At 36.5% G+C, this 24,027-nt stretch overlaps 3 protein-coding genes across 6 annotated transcripts in view; all 3 read left to right on the forward strand.

Moving 5' to 3' along the window:
* The window catches only part of LOC107706768 (rabphilin-3A-like), a 24,565-nt gene extending 22,744 nt beyond the window's left edge, over positions 1 to 1,821 (forward strand). For all 4 annotated transcript variants that reach the window (XM_016510580.1, XM_016510577.1, XM_016510579.1 and 1 more), the window contains one exon: positions 950 to 1,821. In XM_016510580.1, the coding sequence (XP_016366066.1) occupies positions 950 to 1,083 (134 nt within the window). In that variant the 3' untranslated portion in view covers positions 1,084 to 1,821. The remainder of the gene's footprint in view (positions 1 to 949) is intronic.
* A 4,825-nt stretch (positions 1,822 to 6,646) lies between these two features.
* LOC107706757 (group 3 secretory phospholipase A2-like) lies at positions 6,647 to 13,058 on the forward strand. The gene is made up of 7 exons (XM_016510560.1): positions 6,647 to 6,796; positions 8,696 to 8,828; positions 9,003 to 9,137; positions 10,021 to 10,331; positions 10,430 to 10,559; positions 11,624 to 11,749; positions 12,042 to 13,058. The coding sequence occupies exons 1-7, from the start codon at positions 6,778 to 6,780 to the stop codon at positions 12,253 to 12,255; spliced, it is 1,068 nt and encodes a 355-aa protein (XP_016366046.1). The 5' UTR covers positions 6,647 to 6,777; the 3' UTR covers positions 12,256 to 13,058.
* A 10,028-nt stretch (positions 13,059 to 23,086) lies between these two features.
* LOC107706742 (tetratricopeptide repeat protein 28-like) overlaps positions 23,087 to 24,027 on the forward strand; it is a 280,615-nt gene continuing 279,674 nt past the window's right edge. The window contains 1 exon segment of the mRNA XM_016510546.1: positions 23,087 to 23,116. Coding sequence (XP_016366032.1) covers positions 23,087 to 23,116 — 30 coding nt within the window.

Consider the following 24,027-nt stretch of genomic DNA (forward strand, 5'->3'; position numbering starts at 1 on the left):
ACACAGATATATATATTTGTGATGTGTATAAAGCCCAAGACCCAAAACATACTAAATTGGACAACACACACAAAACGTTTTTTTTATTAAGTGTCAATTTAAAGGAATAGTTCACCCAAAAATGAAAATTTGCTCACCTTCAGGCCATCCAAGATGTAGATGTGTTTGTATCTTCATCAGAACAGATTTGGAGAAACTTGCAACTTGCTCAGCAATGGATGCTCTGCAGTGAATGGGTGCCGTCAGAATGAGAGTCCAAACAGCTGATAAAAACATCACAATAATCCACAAGTAATCCACACCACTCCGGTCCATCAGTTAACGCCTTGTGAAGCCAGATGCTGCGTGTTTGTAAGAAACAAATCCATCATTAAGATGTTTTTAACTTCAAATGTGTGCTTCTGGCCAAAATACGAGTCCTCTATCCAGTCATCTCGTCTGAATCAGGAGAGAAATATGCAGAGATCAAGCACCATTTACAAGCCAAAACAGTCCAAAACAACAGTTCTAAACAAATATGTGGGTGGATTTTGATTTGAGAGGACAACAGGGGATGAACTTTTCACTGGAGGAAGTGTTATTATGGATTATGGACTCGTATTTTGGCCAGAAGCAACAGTTTGAAGTTAAAAAAGCCTTAATGATGGATTTGTTTCTTACAAACCTGCAGCTTTTCATTTCACAAGATGTTAACTGATGGACTGGAGTGGTGTGGATTACTGTGATGTTTTTATCAGCTGTTTGGACTCTCATTCTGACGGCACCCATTCACTGCAGAGGATCCACTGCTGAGCAAGTGATGCAATGCTACATTTCTCCAAATCTGTTTTGATGAAGATACAAACTCATCTACAACTTGGATGGCCTGACGGTGAGTACATTTTAAGGTGAAGGCCTGAAGGTGAGTACAACTATTCTTTTAAGCTTTTCGTGTGTCTCTTCCGCACAGGTGGATGCCAGCTTGGTATCACCGCTAAGGGCGAATGTCTGAAGCACTGGTATGAATGTCTGAAGAACAAGGACAAGAAGATCGAACGCTGGCATGTTCTGTTGAATCAAAACAACACTGAGGCTGATGACTGAGGTGTCATATCTCTAAAGATGACAGTATACAGTTCCATCTTCCAAACAAAGTAATCTCGCTTCCAAGCTCGAACTGCTGATAATGTTTACTTTTGATTCTTTGTCTTTGCTCTCCTGAAACCCTGTGATGAGCTATAGTTGTCCAACTGAGAAAAACCTAGAAAACCCAGTTACTTAGTTTTTTGGTGGGAAAAAGACAAGTGTATGATATTTTTTTCACTCAGTAAATGCCTTAAAGAACAAAACCTCATGAATACAGATGTGACGCAAATATATTAGTCATTAAACCCTGCAACCAAATCTACTCAAGGACACTGGGAAAAAATGGACTTTACTCATGTAAAACTAGTTCTTTAAGTAAAATAGCATGTGAAATGCTATTGTACACACTATAGTTTGGCATTTGAAATATACGCTGTCCTTGCATATGTCTTTTATTCGTTTATGTTTATGTTTCAATCAGTATGTCACAGATGAGAAAGACTGTGTGTAAAATAAATTGTGACTATAAAGTTTAGAAAAGTATTAGAGTTGTATCCAGTAAATGACAAGGTTGTCCAAGTTCAATATTGCATCAACTACATATGGAAATGCCCTATTGTAATGTGCATGGAATTCATGGATGTGTTCCCTGATTATACGTTATTATCATTGTGCTGTTTGAATTTATTTCTGTAACATGTTTACAGTTATGAAAATGGTGTTGTTAATTCACAATACCCAATAAAGTGTTCTCTGCTGTTGCCTATGAATCAGTGACGTGAACTAATTAATCTTTCTACAGCCTTCTGGAAACTGGAACAAAGGTCATCAGGTGAACTCTAAGTCTCTGGTTCGAGGTGTCATGCGAAGGCTGGGTTTTTGGTGTTGTGTCTGATGTTAGTATACTATCTTTCAAGGTCATGTTCTTTAAAATCATTCCCAAAGCTCGACCTTCGAACAGTGATGAGGAATTAGACTTCCCTGGGTCTTTCATCTATTGCTGTCATGTTTACCTACATCATTATGTAACAGATGTAACCCAATGTTCCCTTCAAGCTGACAGGACACTTCTTTGCTTTTTGCCTATTAGACCTAAATGCATGTATTTTTACATGCAGAAAAGTATGTTGAAGTCATAGTGGCACCAAAATGAATATTGACTCATTTTAAACTTACAGGTTCAAAGTCGGTGGGTGGGTGTTACTTTGTTTTTTCTAAAAATCATGACTTAATAGAGTGCTGATGGCATATTTTTGTAGGCAAAAGCCCAGAAACAGTTTTGCATTTTAGCACTTCCGATTCCATTGCCGTGAAGTCAATGGGGTTTTTAGTTAAATGCCTTAAATAAGATCTTGTGGTGAACACAAGCTCGAGATATTTTCATGATTTATTCCATGACATAAAATACATCAGTAATACCCACTTGTTATTTTTTTTTTTAAAAGCTTTTGCTAGTCTTAAGACAGGCAGTTGCTAACAAGTGTCTAAATGGGACTACAGAGGTTCTCGGAACATTAACCGTCTACAAGGCGAGTTTATTAATATAGCACATTTTATACACATTGGTAATTCAAAATGCTTAACATAAAAGGAATTAAAATAAACATAAAAATAATCACAACAACAAAAGCAAGGAATTAAAATTGTAAAATGATTCAAAAATTGATTTAAATGAATTAAAACAGTTAAGAATAAAAGATGATGATACATAAAATACAGTGCAATCAGTTCAGAGGTAGCATTCAGGAAATGCACAGCTTGAACACATGTGTTTTGAGTCTGGATTTAAATACGGCTACTGTTTTAGCACATCTGATCTCTTCTGGAAGCTGGTTCCAACCACAGGTGGCATAACAGCTAAAAGCGGACTCCCCTTGTTTTGTGTGAACCCTTGGTATTTCTAACTGACTCGATCCTAATGATCCGAGTGGTCTGTTAGGTTTATATTCAGTGAGCATATCTGCAATGTATTCAGGATCCTATGCTATTGAGTGATTTATAAACAAGTATAAATACTTTAAAATTAATCCTTAATGTAACTGGAAGCCAGTGTAAGGACCTGAGGACTGGTGTAATATGCTCAGATTTTCTGGTTCTTGTCAGAATTCTGGCAGCAGTGTTCTGGATGAGCTGCAGCTGTCTAATGGTCTTCTTGTGAAGGCCGGTGAGGAGACCATTACAATAGTCCACCCTGCTGGTGATAAAGGCATGAACAAGTTTCTCCAAGTCTTGACTGGAAACAAAACATCTAATTCTTGCAATGTTTTTGAGATGATAGTATGCTGATTTAGTATTTATTTACTGCTTTGACACGACTACTGAAACTAAGGTCTGACTCTAGAATCACACCAAGATTCTTGATATATTTTTATTCTGATTTATTTTTAAAGTTTTTATTTATATTTATTTTTTTCTTTTCTTTTTCTTTTTACAAGCCAAACAGGTAAATTCACCTACCCACTAGTCCGCTTTTGCAGTTATAATCTCGCACTTGCAAACTATTCGAACTCAAACCTTTAGAGAAAATGTATTTAAATAAAGACAGAGAGTTAATGGTGGTGAGGTGACACTGAAGTTGTGTAGTTCGTTTATAGCCTACATCTAGCTTTCTACTTCGGGCAACTGTAGTTATGCTTCAAAAATCATAGAAGTTCTGTTCATTTGTGAAGACTATCATGTTGTACAACATATGTAAGAATCATAAAGTTTTGTTCATCACAGAGCTTATTTTCTGCAATAATCCAAAAGCCAATGGAAAAAATCCTATACGTCATCACTGCAGCACTGTATAAGGTCATTTTTATGACAAAGTTTTCTGTAAGTGGGTTGGTTTACCCGAAAATGTAAACATTGACAGTCTATGGCACTATCAAAACATAGTTCTGTTTCTTTAAACCTCTTTGTTGGTTGATACAGCAACACTGACTCAACCGATGGTGTAATATTGGGGGCAGGGTTATCTGTTTGACTGACCGGCAATGGCAGATAAAGGGAGTTTTTGGGAAACCTGTTGGAAAACATTATTTTTTTTCAATTCTTGTTGCGGGTGATAATGGTGCAGAAATAACACACATCACTTTCAATAACATAAAAATAACCTCACTCAACATATTATGCTAACTCATTTCTCATATTCAGAATGAGTCTATTTTCCATGTGTCTTTCTTAAGGCTGTTTTGAATGAATATCCATTACCCTGCATTGAAAAAAGAAAAAAAGCACATTAAAAAATTCCAGCTCACCAGGGTTTTGGCTGTAATGGCATAATTGCAATTATTCCAAATTGAGCTAAGAGTCAGTACAAGTACTCCTCTGAGAGCATTCTACCTTTTAGTAAAGTAATTGCTGAAAGCAAACGTTTTTAGCTTCTCATTTGATAGCGATCTTGTAATTTTCTTTAGTTTCCTCAAGCTTGTGTTTTTCCTCATTTGACAGATGTTAGAATTATATTTACTGGCGGAAGTACCAGCAATAAAAGTGCTGCTGTAATGGTTAACTGATTAGGACCGCATCCAATGGTGACAGTGCAGAAACTTTGTGCGAATCAGGCGAGGTCTGCTCCAATCAGCGCGGGCGGACACGTACAACAAACTCATGTGACCTTTGCATCCTCATGTAAACACTGCAGCCTCCTGCAGCAATGTAAATGGGTTCAAAATTAATACTTGCCAAGTCCCAGATGGAAATAAAGATTGGCATATAAATTGGCCAGATGGCTGGTAACTTTGTTAGGAACTGAAAAGACAATACATGATTTCAAATGCAATATTAATCTGAAACTCGCTGATATGAGCATTTCAGATCAAAGACACACAGACCACCTTCTGAAGAGAAACTTTTGCACTTTCTCTACTTTTATCAAAGTGGAAAATCTGATATCAAATTTATTTTGCCTGGTTGAAGTATTCTTTAATTTTTTTTAAATGGAACTCGATGTTATGACACGTGAAATATTCTGGACATTAAGTCAGCAGAATGAAAAAATGAGGAACTCAAAACTAATTTTTTCTTTACGATTTTTGTGACAGCTGCAGTTTCACAGAGAGAAAGGAATTGCCCATAAGGAATATGTTTGTTATTAATATGCAATAAAAATCCAACTAAGTAATTATTTTAGGGGCTTATTTTGCATAAATATGTAAATAAATGCAAAATATGATTTGTGGCTAGTAATAAATATTCATGACCGGTACATTTTCAGCATGCTAAATAAATAAGCACTTGATGATTTTTAATAAAAATGGAATATATTAATGCACAAAATAAAAATGCTGACCTAATTTAACCTGAACACATCAATGTAATAGTTTTGGATCACATGTTTCTTTCTCCTCCCACGTGGAATTTGAATCTTTTTGTCATGTTGTAAAGAATCATTTCATCATGAGTAATAAGATATTAAATGTTTACTGCTGAGGGCATTGTTGACACTAATAAAAAAAATTTATAGTGATCAGCCGGAGAGATAATTATACTAATGTGAGCCCAGGAAACGGGGAGGATTTACAATCTGATTTACATCTTTTATGTACATGTGTGTGCAGACATCTGTGCTTCCAAGTCTGTATTTACCAAAGACACACCCCCTTGTGTCATCCCACCCCGTCTGCTCTGATGTGGCCATGAGCCACAATGCAAGGAAAATCCCACATACGGATCGGAGTATAAATAAGAAGGGGTTGAGGCGCGCTCTTTGCCAGAGATGAGGGATTAAAACCCCAGTTATCCTTCAGTACCTCTGGCTATTCATTCATTCATTCTAAAAAACACACAAAATTGTTGTACAATTATTCATTTTGCGGAAAAAAAAAGCAAAGCAATCACCTTTTACAGGCAGTTTTATACCTTTTCATGCTGTTTCATGCTTGTTTCAGTGCTGACAATTCTGAGAAAAGCAGCACTTTCTGTTCTTGGACTAGATCCACTTCAGGTGGGCAAACACAGTATGCATTTCTCCAAAGGACTCAGACGTCTCTTCTCTTGTATGACAGCATCTGGAACAAAAACAACAGCCTTTTTACCTGCATAACAAGTGATGAGCAATCTGTGATTGACAGTTACCTGTCCAGGTGCTGGGAAGACAGTTCTTTCTCAAAGATGCTTGATGCACGCTTTGACATCAGTGAGCTGATTGATCCTCATGGCCCCTGTGAGGCTGCAGGCATTACGGAGGAATTTACAGCATCTGTACGGAGGGCCAGGGACCTGAGGAGTGTTGGACCTGATGGATTCGTGCACCAGGACAGTGGAGAAAGTTCCATGCAGACACTGCACCGCTCAAAGCGAGCATGGATGATTCCAGGGACTCTGTGGTGTGGCTCAGGAAATAAGGCTATGGCCTTTGTTGACCTGGGTAAGTAGGATTATATCAATCAATCAATCTATCAACATTTTAATTTTATTATTTCTAATTGCAAATATTTCGAATTATATATATATATATATATGTCTGTAAAATATACTAATTTCTGCTGGTAAATAAAGAGATAGAAAATATTGACTATACTATATGGGTGTGCAATATTGACAAAAAATTATATCTCGATATTTTCTGGGATTTTATCGATCGTCTCTTCTCTTGTATGACAGCATCTGGAACAAAAACAACAGCCTTTTTACCTGCATAACAAGTGATGAGCAATCTGTGATTGACAGTTACCTGTCCAGGTGCTGGGAAGACAGTTCTTTCTCAAAGATGCTTGATATAAGGCTATGGCCTTTGCTGACCTGGGTAAGTTGGACTATATCAATCAATTTATATATTATTAAATTATTAGTAATTTTTAAAAATTATTTATAATTTTACATATTTTGATTTTAAATTATATATATAAAAACTTAAAATGATAAATTATAATTTTTATTTTTTTTATATAAGAATTGGTCTGAGAAAGGACTGAGATGACATTGAAAACAGAAGCATTTTCACTAGTAGACTTTTGGACCCCAATGTACATTAAAATAAAATTAAATGTATGCTAAAAATATTTACATAAAGCTAGTTGCACATGTAACATGTAAATTGCACATGTAAATTAAACTAGTTAATGTAAATGTCACGTGCATGTTCCCGTTTAGTCCTGTTTGTCCTTATTTGGTCCTTCCTGTTCCTGTCCCCATTTAGTTCTATTAGTTCCGGGTGTTTCTCATTATTAGTTATCCTCCTCACCTGTCTGCCCCTTGTTATCTGCCCTATTTGAGTTCTAACCCGTTCTGTTCTCCCTTGTTTGGAATTGTTGATGTCAACCCTTGCTACGTGTGTTTTCCTGTTTCCCTGGATATTATTAAAGTCAATAAGTTTGAATTCGACTCTGCGTCTCCTCGTTCCTCGCTCCGTGCTCCTCACAGTAGCGAACCGTGACAGAATTCCAGACCCAACAAAAAAGTACACGGCGCTCCTTCTCCCCGTTTTTGTTTTCGTTTTTTTGAAAGTTTTTTTGTTTTCCCAGTTTTTCCCCCGCGATCATGGAAATCGCCACCTTAGTACGCTTGGGAATTCTGCGGGCTCGTCGCGGCGACGGCTTTGGACGACGCCACGCTCAACTCGTTGTTCTGGATCGGGGCTAATTACCATCGCCCCGTGGACCTCCCAGACACCACTGGACTAAGCTGGAGGGAAGGGATCCTCCGGTCTCTGGAGAGTGTCCGGCCCCGATCCAGAACCAGCTTGCCGTCAAGCCCGTCGGCCTTTCCTACGTCAAGACCGCCGGCTGCCGCTGACTCAGTGCTCTTGGACATGGCGCTACCTCCAGAGTTCTCAGCTCCTATCCTGACCCCAGAATCCGCTCCAGAAAGTTCTCCTTCGTCTCCGCTGGTCCCGTCCAGCTCTCCATCGTCCCCTGAGTCTCCTTCATTTCCTGATTCCCCCGAGTTAGCCAGCCCTGCACCTCCAGAGCGCCCTCCAGTGCCCGCTCCTCCAGAGAGCCCTCCAGTGCCCGCTCCTCTAGAGCGCCCCCCAGAATTCCTAAGTTTCTCCAAGAAAATTTGGGGGGGGGGGCATGTGGCCGAGCCGGCTAAGGTCACGGAGGATCTGCCATGGCCTCCTGAGTCCCCTGATCCGCCATGGCCCCCTGAGCTACCAGCTTCGCCATGGCAACCTGAATTGCCTGCTCCGCCATGGCAACCTGAATTGCCTGCTCCGCCATGGCTCCCGGAGCTCCCTGATCCGGCTCCACCTAGTTCTTGCCCTGCACCAGCCTCCAGGGCACCCGCCCCCCCTCCCCGGTGTAACTGTTACGGTGCGGGACGCGCCTTCCGGGAGGGCTGGGGGGAGTAATGTCACGTGTATGTTCCCGTTTAGTTCCTGTTTGTCCTTATTTGGTCCTTCCTGATCCTGTCCCCATTTAGTTCTATTAGTTCCAGGTGTTTCTCATTATTAGTTATCCTCCTCACCTGTCTGCCCCTTGTTATCTACCCTATTTGAGTTCTAGCCCGTTCTGTTCTCCCTTGTCTGGTATGTTTGATGTCAACCCTTTTCCTGTTTCCCTGGATATTATTAAAGTTAATAAGTTTGAATTCGACTCTGCCTCTCCTCGTTCCTCGCTCCGTGCTCGTCACAGTAGCGAACCGTGACAGTAATTAACTAAAATTAAATTTAAAAAATCTTGACCCGTTTTCTTGTCTTCTGCAGGTGTCTTTGAAGATACTGATAAATGCTGCAGAGAACACGACCACTGTAAAGACACCATTGCTTCTTTTTCATACGACCATGGTGTCTTTAACACCAACATCTTCACTTTATCACACTGCGACTGTGACAACAGGTATGTGAGCATCACTTTCCTGTTGAGAATTCCAGCACTGAACATTCATTCCATAGTGTTCAGTTGTGTAACATGAGACATGTCCAACATAACCAGAGAGTTATTTCACTGAGTGAGCGTCTCGGATTACTGTATCTTATGACATTGTGATCAGGCCTTGTGATATCCATTCAGGTTCCACCGCTGTCTCCTGGGTGTTAATAATACCATGTCCAACCTTGTGGGCTACGGATACTTCAATGTGCTAAAGATGCGCTGCTTTGAGTTCTCTCAACGGATGCAATGTGCCAAGAGAACATGGTGGGGCATGTATGTATCCAGTTTCATTTGACTCAGCTCTTTTCTGTTGCAAAACATTCTCACTTTTCAGAAAATAAAAGCAATAAAGGTAAAACAAGACCTTAAACACAAATATTTTAACCAAAAAGAAGTCTCTTCTGCTCACCAAGGCTGCATTTATTTGATTAAAAATACAGTAAAATCAGTAAAATTCTGAAATATTTTTACAATTTAAAATAACTGTTTTCTATTTGAATATATCTTAATGTAATTTATTCCTGTGATCAAAGCTGAATTTTCAGCATCATTACTCCAGTCTTCGGTGTCACATGATCCTTCAGAAATCATTCTAATATGCTGCTTTGCTGCACAAAAACATTTATGATAATTATCAATGTTGAAAACCGTTGTGCTGCTTCATATTTTTGTGGAAACTGCCACATTTTATTCCAGGATTTACTGATGAATAAAAAGTCCAAAAGAACAGCATTTATTTAAAATAAAAATCTCTTGTAACATTAGAAATGTGTTTACGGTCACTTTTATTGCATCCTTGCTGAATAAAAGTATTCTTTAATAGAAGTAAAAAACAAACAAAAAACTTTTGAATGGTAGATGTTGTGCACACACTTCAAATTTAAAAATACAATCATTTTATTTTAAATCGGCACAGGTTTTTCAATTTTTATTATTAGATTTAGTGAATAATGGCAGAATTAAAATTTTAGGTCAAAATGCAATCGGGTTAAATCCTTTAAATGTCATACACAAAACAAGCAAAAACCTTGTTGAACTTTGGAAATTGTTCTATTTGAAAACTTGGCACTTCAGTGAGATTTGTACATGCAGTAATCTCTGAGCACATAACGTTGTGTACACCGTTACAGAACCTTGTTGGTTTTCTCATTGGCAGGTGTGCAATTTATGAACTTGCTCAATATGCTGTGGTAAAAGATGCAGCAAACTACACTGACACACTCCCAGACCAAGACATGGAGATGCTGGAAACGAGTTTTCACCAAGCAATCACTCTGGGACAAAACCAGGTCACCAAAAACACAGACGAATCACTTAGTATACAAGCTTCCAAGAGCGGCAGTGAAGAACCGAGTCCAGTTTCAACATCACCAGGGCCATCTGTTACAACACTGCTGTCCCGGAAATCTGAAGCTTCCGTACTTCCAACAGAAGCACCAAATATAACAACAGACAGACCACAAAAAGGTGAGCTAAATATTACTCCTATCAGATCTGTTGTAAATCGAGCAAACTGACAATCTTGTAAAAGCTTCACTTTTTTTTTATTATTTTGTTTTGCATAGGCAAGTTTGAGATGTGTGAGCTCTACAGAGACCTGGATTCATGCCATCTACAGATCCCTGCTTTACAGCAGAAATTCGGTCTACGAAACTCTGGCATTAGAACCCTTTACGACTGTAACTGTACTGCCAGGTGAATGCACATTTAATATATACACCCAAATTTGAACACCATGTCTCTATTAGGGATGCGCAAATATTTCACTCAAAAATGAAAATTTGCTTAAATTTGCTCACCTTCAGGCCATCCAAGATGTAGATGTGTTTGTATCTTCAGTAGAACAGATTTAGAGAAATGTAGCATTGCATCACTTGCTCACCAATGGATCCTCTGCAGCGAATGGGTGCCGTCAGAATGAGTCCAAACAGCTGATAAAAATATCACAATAATCCACAAGTAATCCACACCACTCCAGTCCAAAAATGAACATCTTGTGAAGCCAAAAGCTGTGTTTGTAAAAAAACAAATCCATCAAGACATTTTTAACTTCAAACAAGTCTTTTATCCATAATAACACTGCTTTCTCCAGTGGAGAAAAGTTTGAATCCGTAGAGAAATCTGCACCGTTTACAAGCAAATACAGCTCTAAACAAATATGTTGGTGGATTTTGATGTGAGAGGACAACAGGGAGAAAACATTGTTATGGATTATGGACTCACATTTTGGCCAGAAGCAATGGTTTAAAGCTAAAACGCCTTAAAGGGGTCATATGATGCAATTTCATTTTTTCCTTTCTCTTTGGAGTGTTACAAGCTCTTGGTGCATAAAGAAGATCTGTAAATTTGCAAAATGTACAGTATGTGGAAAATAATGCGTTTTTTTAACTTTAAACCGCATAAACACATTTCATTACACCAAATACACAAAATAATGTTCTTTTTAGCAGCATCATATGACCCCTTTAATGATTAATTTGTTTACTACAAACACAGCTTTTCATTTCACAAGATGCTATTTGATGAACAAGAGTGGTGTGGATTACTTGTGGATTATTGTGGTGTTTTCATCAGCTGTTTGGACTCTCATTCTGACGGCACCCATTCACTGCAGAGGATCTGAGGGTGAGTACATTTTCAGCTAATACCACTTTTAGGAGAACTATTCCTTTAAGCAAGTAAAGAACATGTAGGCAGGTTTTGGGTTAATCTGTGCATGATTTTTCGCTGCTATCTACTGATACATGCTGCTTTCTCAGACTCGTCCAAAAGATCTTGTCCAAAGAACTGGATGAAACTGACCCTGTACATTCGCTGTTGATGGATTTCGTATCACAATCCTGCTTCACCCTATCACAGTCTGAGAACTGCATCAATGGAAAAAGGTTGGTATAGACATTATGGTTAAATATCTGGGCTGGTAACTCAAAAGTTGGTTGATTCAGGTTAATTGTTCCCAAATGTGTGCTGTGAATGACAATGAATCTACTAAACAAAGAATAATGTAATACAGGTTAATTGTCTCCAAATGTGTGCTGTGAATGACGATGAAGCTACTAAACAAAGAATAATGTAATACAAATAATTTAAAGAATGGATAGGCCTAGTTAATCAAAGTGCTTCTGAGATGTAAACCATGAAACAAAAAGCAATCTTCGTGGTTTATCTTCTATTTAGTTGCTCAACTCATCCACCAGAAATACAGCTCATCCAAAATTGGGGGAAAGACATGACAGGAGGGCGACATCTAGTGGACTTCAAACGCAAACTCAAGAGGATGAACCCTAAACGCTCCAAGAGGAAAGAGTCGCCAGTCAGATTATATAAGAAATGCAGCAGGATGCACACTAAACTGCAAAAACCTAGAGTTCCTAAACGGAAACGGTCATAAAGCCTGTTTCAGCTTACCAAAGTGGCAAAGAACGAACAATGGGAAACAATAGCAATACAAATGCTCTTATGAAACAGCTTATGTACATTAGGAGTCATTGGGAGAAACGCTCCCTTCTTTAACTCTCAACCTGCCACAAATGTACTTTTTGGTATTGGAAGTTTGTGCTGAAATAGCATTGTGAACATTTATATTGAGAAGGGTTATAATATTAAATGTAGCATAAGATAATAGGTCAGAGTGTCACAGGTAGCCTACCTTATTATGGGGTAATATGGTACAAATTGTTTTAGCTGCAAGAAATAATAGGCATTTAAAGGCAACTTCTAAGTGGCATATATATTGTAATTGTTTGAAACAGTTATTCTGCCACATACTTCAATGAAATAATGCATCGTAAACATTTAAGTCACAACTATTTTTACAATTGCCCCCACCCTCACAGCCACGATAAGACTGACGAGCAAGCGATAGACTCTTTCATTCATGTTCTTTACCCCACAGTCAAGAGATAAACTAGATATAAGTTTAAATTCAAAGGCATGTTAACTTTATACAGCAGTATTGGACATCTCAAAATCATTTTCATACCCCAAAATCTGTTTTCCGTTATATTTTTTCTCCTGAGGTGCATTTCCCGCTTCTTCTCCTCAGGTAAAACAGGATGCAATTGCGCATGCGCTGAAAATGTCACGATATGTTGTTACGATTTGTTTTGGTCTCTACTAGCCTACCTAATATTGCACTAGCCTATATCTGAATTGATGTAACAAGCGAGCGTTGTAAATGTATGTACAATTGTAAATAACATGTAAATTAATTAATAAATATATCTTTATATGAGTTGACTTTGATCATGTTTATGTCCAGAGGCCAGTACTTACAAAGTTATACAACCTATTGTTTGTAAATGGTGAATTACATGCTAAATGGGTAGGCCCACATTTGTTTTAATCAGTCAGTACCACAAAAAAACAAACCTAGAACTGTCATATTATCATCATTTTAGCATGGTAATGCCTAGTATTTTTGTAAAGGAAAAATACATATTTTAAATAATAATAATTAATTATTATAATTATTAATAATAATATTTATTATTATTTATAATAACAGCAATAACATTTTAACTATAGCTGCGCTGTTGTAAACGGACTGTCATTTAATGGTCAGTAAATGTTTACATCGTCATAGTTTGAAAATATTTTGTCACACAATAATTTCACAGACTAAAAGTTAAGAAAGATGCCCCAGCCCGTGAAGTGCAGTAACGTTACATCTAGTGATCCAGGCCTATAGTAACTAGTCGCAGTAAGTAACTCAACTCCCGTCTGATGTCATAAATAGTAACTGAAGCCCTGAACTACTGAAAGCATCTGAACCGCCTCTTACCGGGACGAGAGAAGAAAAACATGGCGAACTTTCCTCTGGAATAACTGTTTTCTGAAGAGCTGCTGAGCGTTTCTGCAAGTACCGTGCGTGAATTCATTTCCGCATCAACACGCGATCTGAATCTGAATCTGAATCTGAAGACGCTTTATTCGGGGAAACCAGGCTTTTTTTTCTCATGGATTCGGAGCGTGTGAAGTATCATGGGATGAAAGTTTGAAACAGTTGGATACTAAAGTAGGACAGGATGGAGAAACAAGGAACAAGACGCGAAAAGGTAAATAAACGCAGAACTAGTGTGAAATGTGAGGCTTGATTGTGTTGTGTAACAATGTGATGTAAAACTGGATTTATTACTGCGTTGTATTTCCATTAAAGCTGGCTTTCCTGTTGGCGTGCAACAGAGTGCAGTATAAAGCCACATACACTAAAAACTGTCAAATTTGACATGCTTTCAGTGTTTTAGATTCTTTCCAGTACTCTTTTTTTTTTTTTTAGATCTAGAGGGTTATTATGCAAGTTTAGATTGTTATTGATTAACATGTCATTGCTGCTGTTAATAGATTTACAGTGTGCTTGCATGAAATGCATTAATGGACTAAATTACCAAGTGTATTTTTGAGCTAAACTGAGACTAGGCTGCAACACTTTCGTAATGCTGAATCCTGACATTTCATCTCAGAGACCAGCCTACTAGAGGAAATGAAAAGTCACAGTCAGTAAATAATCATGACAGGCATCATGCACTTCATGAAAAGCGCACGGTGAGATGAATGGTGAAATATCTGGACTGGTGACCCAGAGGTTGTAGGTTCAAGCCCTGCACGAGTTGATCCATAAATGATGTGAAAACGCTTCACGTTGGGTTACTGCTACATTTAAGTTGTTTTGGATAAAAATGTCAGATAAATGGCAAAATAGTGTATAAATCTGTAAAAAAAAGCAACTTTTTAAATCCCTGACACAGGCCTTTTTTAAAGGGGTCATATGATGCGATTTCAATTTTTCCTTTCTCTTTGGAGTGTTACAAGCTCTTGGTGCATAAAGAAGATCTGTAAAGTTGCAAAGACTAAAGTCTCAAATCCAAAGAGATATTCTTTATAAAAGTTAAGAGTCAGCCACGCCTACCTAAAACGGCTCGTTCTAACACGCCCCAACATACCTACATCGCTCTGTGGGAAGATTTGCATAACGCCCAGACCTGAAATTATGTGAATCTACTTAAAGACACATCCTAGACGAACAATTTTTTTTTGTTGAAACAGTCTGACAGAGTTGTGCAAACAATTTCATATCGACCAGTATTGCTAATTTATTAATGGTTTGTGAGCTCCCAGCATGCATTGCAGTGTGAATCAAATGGAGTTTGAGTAAATTATGTGGTTAGTGTTATAGGATTATTGATCTGCTGTTTGCTGACTTGATTTGTGCTGCTGCTGCTATTGTTATTTTGTCTTCATTTCTGTTATATGTTTATTTTGAGAGCTCATCAATTACTTGTTTGTTCATAGTCTCCACTAAAGTCTCTATAGTATGTGTGACTATTGTGTATATTATATTGCTTAAAATGCACTTTACAAGCAATATTGCAGAATTTTCTTTGATTATCACTAATTAATTTCTTCAGTTGCTAATTTATAACTTACAGAGCTAGATATACATATAGTTGAACTGTCAAGAATTTAAAGTCAAATTATCAAGAATTTATTGATTTAAGACATTTTGCATTTAGTGGACAAACAAATTCAAACTTGAGAACTTGATGCATCATGTTGCCTTGAGATATATATATATATATATATATATATAGCTCACAACTTTGAGATATATCAGTTTTAAGTAAATAATACATTTATTTAAGTTCTCAACTTTGGCCCTTGAGGTCCACATTCCTGCAGATTTCAACTTCAACCACACCTGAACAACTTAATCAAGGTCTTAAGGATTACTAGAAAGTTACAGGCAGGTGAGTTTTAGGCTGGAGCTAAACTGAATGAAAGTAGACCTTAAGGGCAAGAGTTGAGAACCTGTGATTCAGCATGTAGCCTTCAAATATTAAGTAAACATTGTTTGAAAAAGATTAAGCAAAACGTTAGCAATAAAATGAAGAACAGAGAAACACATTATATATTACATAAACAAGTGGCAGGTCTATTAGTCTGCATTTAGCAGTGTTGGGGATGCTACTCTGAAATACAGCTACAAGCTACTCGTAAATTAAAGTAGTTAAGCTACATTCAAACTACCCTTTTGAAAAAGGCTCACAACTTTGAGATTTTTATTTTTGTATTAGCCTACAGTAATCAGAATTTTTGGGCTTAAAATTTGCTTATTTGTGAAAAATAATGTCAGAATGCAAATATATATTTGTGTTACTGAAAACAGGCTTCATTTTCTTTAAACAAAAAAATAATTCTTATCTCATTGTTTTTTGTGTTAAATAAGAATCAAATATGTTCTTGACAGTGTTGTTTTAGTATTATTTATATACTGTTATAATTTTTATTAGCATTTATTTTTATATTTTCAGTTTTCATTTAGATTTTTAGTTTATAATAGTTATTTTTATTTTTTAAATTTTTTTCTTATTTCTTTTATCCCGATGGAGGAAGTCAGTTGTTGTCAGTGACACTCAGTGTGTACTGTACCTTACACTAGGGAGTAGGATGTAGCTCACATCACGTTGTCATCCAGGCGTCCTCCACCGTGGTCGTTCCCAGCAGACCATGACATGTTTTGTGGTGTTTTCAGACTCACCAGATGTTCATGGGTGCACCTGTGTTTTCTTTGAACCCAGACGGAGAGAATGCGGAGAAAATTTCCAACTGAATCAGTCTAGGGGGTGTTTCAGGGGACAGCCGACTCTTCAGTGTAGCCTGCATGGTGTTTTTGGCAGAGTAAACAAATCAACTTGAATGAAATATTTACTGGCAATAGTCACCAACCATGAACAGCAACAGTACTCAAAGATAAACTTTCCCATGCCTCCAGTCATATTTGATCACTTTTTTTCCAGAAAAAATTCCATTCACTCATGCACACATGCATCCTGATTGCAAAAATATCATGCAAAGAATATGCACCAACTAGCTGAACTATGATCCAGCCAAAGTTGTTTTTTAACTGGTTTATCTTCAAAACGTAGATGTTACGTAACCCAAATGCAATATTAAAATTGTATATCATGCAAAAATAAACAAAAAAGTCCTTAAAATCAAACATGGAAATGTATTAATTTCAAAACAAAGATCATATTATTTGTTTCACCTTCTTTCTAATTCAAAATTTAATGTTTAATTCAATGTGTTACTTGCCAATTCTTTGCAATTATTTGTGAAACTTATTAGCAATTTCTGAGTGAAAATGGTTTCTACACCAAATTTTTTTTCAGTGTACAAAATGGCAAGTGTTTTTGTTCCAAAATACTGTAAAGCTTTTATTTTGCTGTCTTAAGTATGCATATTGTTAAATGCAGTTTATCAGTTGCATTCACTTTATTGTCCTACCAGAACAGACTTGCAAATTATGAGGTTTAATGCTGTTCTAGGCTGGTTTGTTAGTTTGGCTGGTGTTGGTTAAACAAGAAAATATTGAGAATTAAGAATATTAAGAAATATTCAATAGAATTTGAATATTAAGAAATTTGCTGTCAATGTACTCACCCTCGGGCCATCCAAGATGTAGATGAGTTTATATCTTCATCAGATTTGGAGAAGTGTAGCTTTCCATCACTTGCTCACCAGTGGATCCTCTGCAGTGAATGGGTGCCGTCAGAATGAGAGTCCAAACAGCTGATAAGAACATCACAATAATCCACAAGTAATCCACACCACTCCAGTCCATCAGTTAACGTCTTGTGAAGCCAAAAGCTGCGTGTTTGTAAGAAACAAATCAATCATTAAAGAGATAGGCCTAGTTCACCCAAAAATGAAAATTCTGTTATTAATTACTCACCCTCATGATAGCACCCATTCACTGCAGAGGATCCATTGGTGAGCAAGTGATGTAATGCTACATTTCTCCAAATCTGTTCCCATGAAGATACAAACTCATCTACATCTTGGATGGTCTGAGGGTGAGGACATTTTCAGCAAATGTTCTTTTTGGGTTGACTATTCCTTTAAGCTAGTTAAGCTAATGTACAAAATGCAGCATACGCTGGTGAGCAGCTGTACTTTCTAACCAGCATTATGGGGTCAGCCTTTAGATGTTCGTGAGATGTTCAGATGTTTGGAAATGTTTGGGCAGAAGGCTGTAGACAGCTGTTGGACAGACAGATAGTGTAAAGTCGAGCTGACACCCCGCGGGCCCTTCTGAGCGGGCATCAACTTCTCCATCGGCTGCCTGATGCCTGCCAGAGGAGAGGCTTGTTTTCATTTTCCCAGGAATGCGACTCAGCCCCCTGACCTGCTCGAGACGGAGGGGTGGGATCAAGAACGGCCAGACAGACATGGAAGCAGTGAGACACAGGGATCAACTTTGTTTTGTATCAAACTATTGGTCTCACGAAAACATGTCCAGGTCACATTTTAACCCAAAATCAAAGTAAAAAATTGATTTTTATCTCGAATTGTTAAGTATAATAGTTTTATATTAATATTACGTAAATGTTATTATTTTTAATTTTATATTAAATAATTAAAAAATGATCAAAATAATTTTTAAAAATGTATGCACATTTTACCATAGGAATTCACAAGTTTGAAAATGAGATTATTATTATTATTATTATTATTATTTTTATTATTGCATTAAAGTAATGAGAATTGGGTGGAAAATATGCTTAATAGGGTACATGTCGAACGTCACCTGACCAAACCCGGAAAACAGGTCTCATCGCTTCCGCTTGTCGGAGAACGTGCTAACAGCCGTAATAAATAATAGCGATATCTATGGACTTTTAAGATAATCAGTTAAACTAGGTAGCTGTTTTTATTGTTGACGTTTTATTAAATTTTTTATATAAATGTTAGTAAAAAGAATAAAAATAACATTTTTTTAGATATCATTCCGCATATGTGATGGACATTGGTTATGATATTCTTTGGAATCTACTTTGAAGGCATCTTGAGTAAAACTGCTTCATATTTAAAGTCATGAAATCAAAATGAAAGTTTTTTGGGTGTTAGTATCAATATGTTAGTTATCTGTAAGGCAGTGTGCTCCAAAACAGTGACAAAATTCGCATTTAGAAGATATAAGCATTCAAAGCTTGCAGTCACTTCCGCCAAAACGGCTCAACGATTTTTTTGACGTCACATCGTACTTCAGCTCCTCATCAAACTTTCTGTCCAATCAAATGCTCTCTAGAATCCGAAGCCCCGCCCCCTACACTATAAAATAGACGCTGAAGCCACGGCTGAAATCGGTCACTTGTCCAGGGGCTGCTTGATATGTCCCGCCCTGTCTTCCTGTTTCAGTTAAAATGACGTCAACACAGAGTAACACTGCGTGTTTCTAAGCATTTCAGGGGACCTTTAACGAATCATATGCAAAACGCTTGAACCGGAAGCGGCGAGACCCGGTTAACAGAATACGGAAGTCTGTTGCGCATAACCCCTATTGTCATAAAAATAATATCAGAATGCAAATATATATTAATGTTGCTGAAAACAGGCTTAATTTTCTTTAAAAATGTCACTTTCATTTTCAGAAAAATGTAATTTCGTATCTCTGTCATTTGATTATGGTGTTAAATATGATCAAGTGTGAGACTTCTGGAGGTGCAGCTGGATCACTAACAGTGGGCACTAATCCATCCTTGAGTTTGAACTTTTTAGCAAAACCTGCCTTGAATTGTCCCTCGTTCAGAAAGCAGAAATGTAAGATGATTTGCGCAGACATAAACAAATCGTATTGGGTGGCGCATTACCGTCAGAAACAAAACTGTGTCCTCACTGGCTCTGATGTCGGGAGAAAATGAAGACTCTTATGTTCACTTTTACATCCAACTACAAAACACCTGCAAGACACATTATATTCAAACATCATATAAAAGTGAATTTTGCATCCGGTGTCCCCTTTCACAGGATTGGTTTTGTATGCTATTGTAGTATTCATTAACATTTTGAATTAGCTTTTTTATTTTCTGTTTTCATTAAAATTTTAAGTTTTAGTAATTTTGTTGAGCTTTTGTCATTTCTGTAGTTTTTCTTTCGTTTTAGCTTACATTTTTGAATTGCAGTTATTTGCCAAGGCAAAATTTCTAATTTTCATTTAAGTTTTTCAAGTTTGTTTTTCACATAATATTTACATTTTATTTTATTTCTGCTTTAGTTTTAGTAATTTTAGAACTTCAACTTAAATTTAAGTTAACATTTTAAATTTGCATTTAAGTTTTTTTCAAGTTTATATTTTTCACGTAATTTTTTTTTCCAGTTTTAGTAAATTTAGTACTTAAATGTATTTATTTCAAGGCAACATTTAGAATTTTTGTTTAGTCTTTTTAGGTTTAAATGTTTCATCTAATATCTATATTTCATTTTATTTCAGATTTTTTTAATTAACGAAAACAATTTTTAATCGTTTTAGCTTTAGTTAACTTCGACAGCTCTGGCTCTTGACAGGTTTATTGAGATTCACTTTATTCGTTTCGAGGGTCACAAGAAGATTTCCCTGTTGTGTTTGTGGGAGCGTGTCTGTGTATTGTCATGACGCGTGTGGGCTCTAGACAGGTTCAAAGGCCTTTTTTGCATGCTGACGTTAGCGTCTGGTGGTGTTAGTTTGAGTTTAAGCATCGGCTCAGCTCTTTGAAGTCAGTGGCGATCAGACAGGAAGAACACGACAGGAGGGGAAAACAGCCTTTATATATTTTACCCAAATCAATTTTCACACCATGCTTGGATAATCCGGCATCCTCTGGCCGACCCTGTGCTGTTACTAATAACAAACACACACCATGCTAGTACCTTTAAAGCACTGTGCTCAGTGTCCATTGTGTCTGTGTTTATAATGTGCATAAACAGACGTCAGATTTAGTTGATTGATCATTAGGGCAGGAACATCATTGTTAATGTTGCTGCCTCATTGTTCTGTTGTGCTATAGATTCTTTTAAAGAGGTCTATAATACCTGGAGAGAGCTTTCACTTAGCATTCACATTCATTTTTGGAGCAGTTGCAGAGCTAGTAGGTGAAAAGTTTATGTTAAGAAATATAAATGAAAAATAAAGAAATGAATATTCAGCAATGATTCATTAAATGTGACAGCAAAGACATTTATAATGTTAAAAACTTTCTATTTAAAATAAATGCTGACTTTCTGTTCATCAAAACATTTTTTGAAAAAAAAAAGACTTTATCATGGTTTCCACAAAAATATTGGGCAGCACAACTGTTTTCAGCATTGATAATAATCAGAAATGTTTCTTGAGCAGCAAATCAGCATATTAGAATGATTTCTGAAGATCATGTGACACTGAAGACTGGAGTAATGATGCTGAAAATTCAGCTTTGATCACAGGAATAAATTACATTTTATAATATATTCACATAGAAAACAGTTACTTTAAATTGTTAAATATTTCTGAATATTACAGTTTTTGCTGTTGATTTGGATCAAATAAACGCAGCCTTGGTGAGCATGAGATGCTTCTTTCAAAAACAAAATATAACTACAATAAAAAATATAAAAATATAAATATAAAAATTATAATATATTATATCATATATTTATTTATATTATTATTATAATATAAATATAACATTTAAATAAACAAACAAATAAAACAAATAAATAAATATATTCCAATCTGTATTTAGTGTAAATGATCATGGAATTTATTAAATAACTATATCTATCCTACTTCTTGCTTAATTTCAGTTTCTGAATACCAAATTTGGGAGGTCATGTGTTTCCATATTTGTTTTTGTGATGTCCAGATGTTGATGAGACATTTTTGCATCTTGTCTTTTTGAACTCTTTAATTTCAAAATGAAAATGTCATATTTTCATAATATGACTGGAAAGTGCATTCAATAGTGAAGTTATTCTAAGATCATTATTTGACAGTACTGGTTTGGGTTTTGACCGACATGAGCTCAGATTTGGTGCCGTCTTGATGTTCTCTGGCCATTTGGATTCAATGATAATCAATCAAATCACTAATTGAATTAATCCGTGTCCAGAGATCACTGAGAAGCCCGTGACTACACTCAGCATGCTGATTATTATGTGTGTGGTCAGTTTACGGCTGTTATTTTTGGACTGTCGGATGAAGCTGGAGTTGTACATGTGCTCGTGCTGATCTACATTGTGAGGTCTTCGCTCTGTTGTCTCAGCTGAAGATGAATATGACCACCGGCTCCATCTCTGCACTGACGCGGCCAAATCTGTCTGTTCAGAATGACCTCCACCAAGGCTCTCATTATCTGCCCGTATAGACAGCGGCCAACATAAATAAGGCTAACGCTGTTATCTGTGTCTGGCCCTGGACGGGGTGGATGTAGATTCCGCCAGACTTTCCTGAAGCTTCAGAACAATAGGACACGTTCCAACCACACCACAGAACTGAATGTTAAAAACAACAATCAGAGTGCAAAAAGAAGCATTAATTGACTTAATGCTGGTGGTTGTTCTGGTGTCAGAGCAACTTTCATACTTTCATAATTTTTGACTGTGAGTTTTTAATTGAGAGTTTAGCTCGTTAATCTGTGACTCATGAGGCCATCCCATGGAGAAATTATTATTTAATCTTAATTAGATGTCCGACGTGAAAAAGACTATTGAACTATACAAATGTGTGCATGTTTTATGTGGTTGATGTTAATTGAATTATATAATGTGACTTATGTTCTGGAAAATAATAGCACTTTATATATATATATATATATATATACATACATGAATTGCTATCATTTTTCAGAATGCATATACAAAAATCCAAAATGCTGAATATAAATAAAATAAAATAATAAAAATATTTAATGATGATTGATAATATACAGGTGCATCTCAATAAATTAGAATGTCGTGGAAAAGTTCATTTATTTCAGTAATTCAACTCAAATTGTGAAACTCGTGTATTAAATAAATTCAATGCACACAGACTGAAGTAGTTTAAGTCTTTGGTTCTTTTAATTGTGATGATTTTGGCTCACATTTAACAAAAACCCACCAACTCACTATCTCAACAAATTAGAATACTCCATAAGACCAATAAAAAAAAACATTTTTAATGAATTGTTGGCCTTCTGGAAAGTATGCTCATTTACTGTACATGTACTCAATAACTTGGTAGGGTCTCCTTCTGCTTTAATTACTGCTTCTACTAGATTATTTTAGATGACAGAAAAATTAATTGACTGAATATTCATGTATAATAATAATGAAAAAAAGTAGGAAAATGATGTGTCCATGCCTGATGTTATCATCCTCCGCAACATTTTTAAAGGACTGTTTAAACACACAAACAGAATTTAAATAAAGTTTGAGTGAAGAAGCACATGGGCCAGTTACTTCAAGATGGCTACCAGGTAAGATAATCTCTTTTCATGCTTGAAATTTTTAAAACCAAGATTTCGTGAGAATCACCCATGTAGTCTTCACCATATCAGCTATAATTGCCATTCTATCATCAATTTAAATCAATATAAAATGAATAAATATATTCTGATAAAGCCAACATTGGAATCATAGCTTAATACTTGGAATCATAGCTGTTAATCATAGCTAAAGCCAACTTGGAATCATAGCTGTTTTACTAGGTTTCAAAAATATGAAATGCTTATCCAGCTCCAGTTCATTGTTTTAATGCTTGATTTCATTTTAAACATGAAAACAGGGATATTGGTATAGATTTACAATTCATCTCATGTGCTCTTCATATCAAATATCATGCATAAGCAATGTCCATTCATAATGTTTGCATATGCAATGGATTTATACTACTGTATATCATTATAATCAGTATCATGATTACTGTATTTTTGATCAAATAAAGGCAGCCTTGGTGAGCAGAAGAGACTTCTTTCAAAAACATTAAAATCTTACCAACCCCAAAATTTGAACGGAAGTGAAGCTGGATTACATCTGCTTGAACATTTATGTATGCATCCAAAACAGTCTTAATTCCTCTCAGGGTTTCTTCTTTATATAAACATCTCAGAACAATACTTTGGAACAATATGCTGTCAGACTTTGTTCCATGTCTCGTGTTGTGTTTTCCTTCCCCATGTGCTCCAGGTTAATGTTTATGCCCATATTTGGTTTTTCCTGTTCCTATTCCCATTTAGTTCTATTGATCCCAGGTGTGTCCCATTAGTTTCTGTTGATATAAAGTGTGTTTTGCCCCTTGTTACCAGATCGCTGTCGAATGTCATTTCGTGTCCTCAGTGTATCCCGTGTCTCTGTATTCCCAGCTTTTGTTTATTAAATCTTTGAAATT

Source organism: Sinocyclocheilus rhinocerous, unplaced genomic scaffold (assembly GCF_001515625.1).
Source record: "Sinocyclocheilus rhinocerous isolate Xijiao unplaced genomic scaffold, SAMN03320098_v1.1 scaffold864, whole genome shotgun sequence".
Lineage (NCBI taxonomy): Eukaryota > Metazoa > Chordata > Actinopteri > Cypriniformes > Cyprinidae > Sinocyclocheilus > Sinocyclocheilus rhinocerous.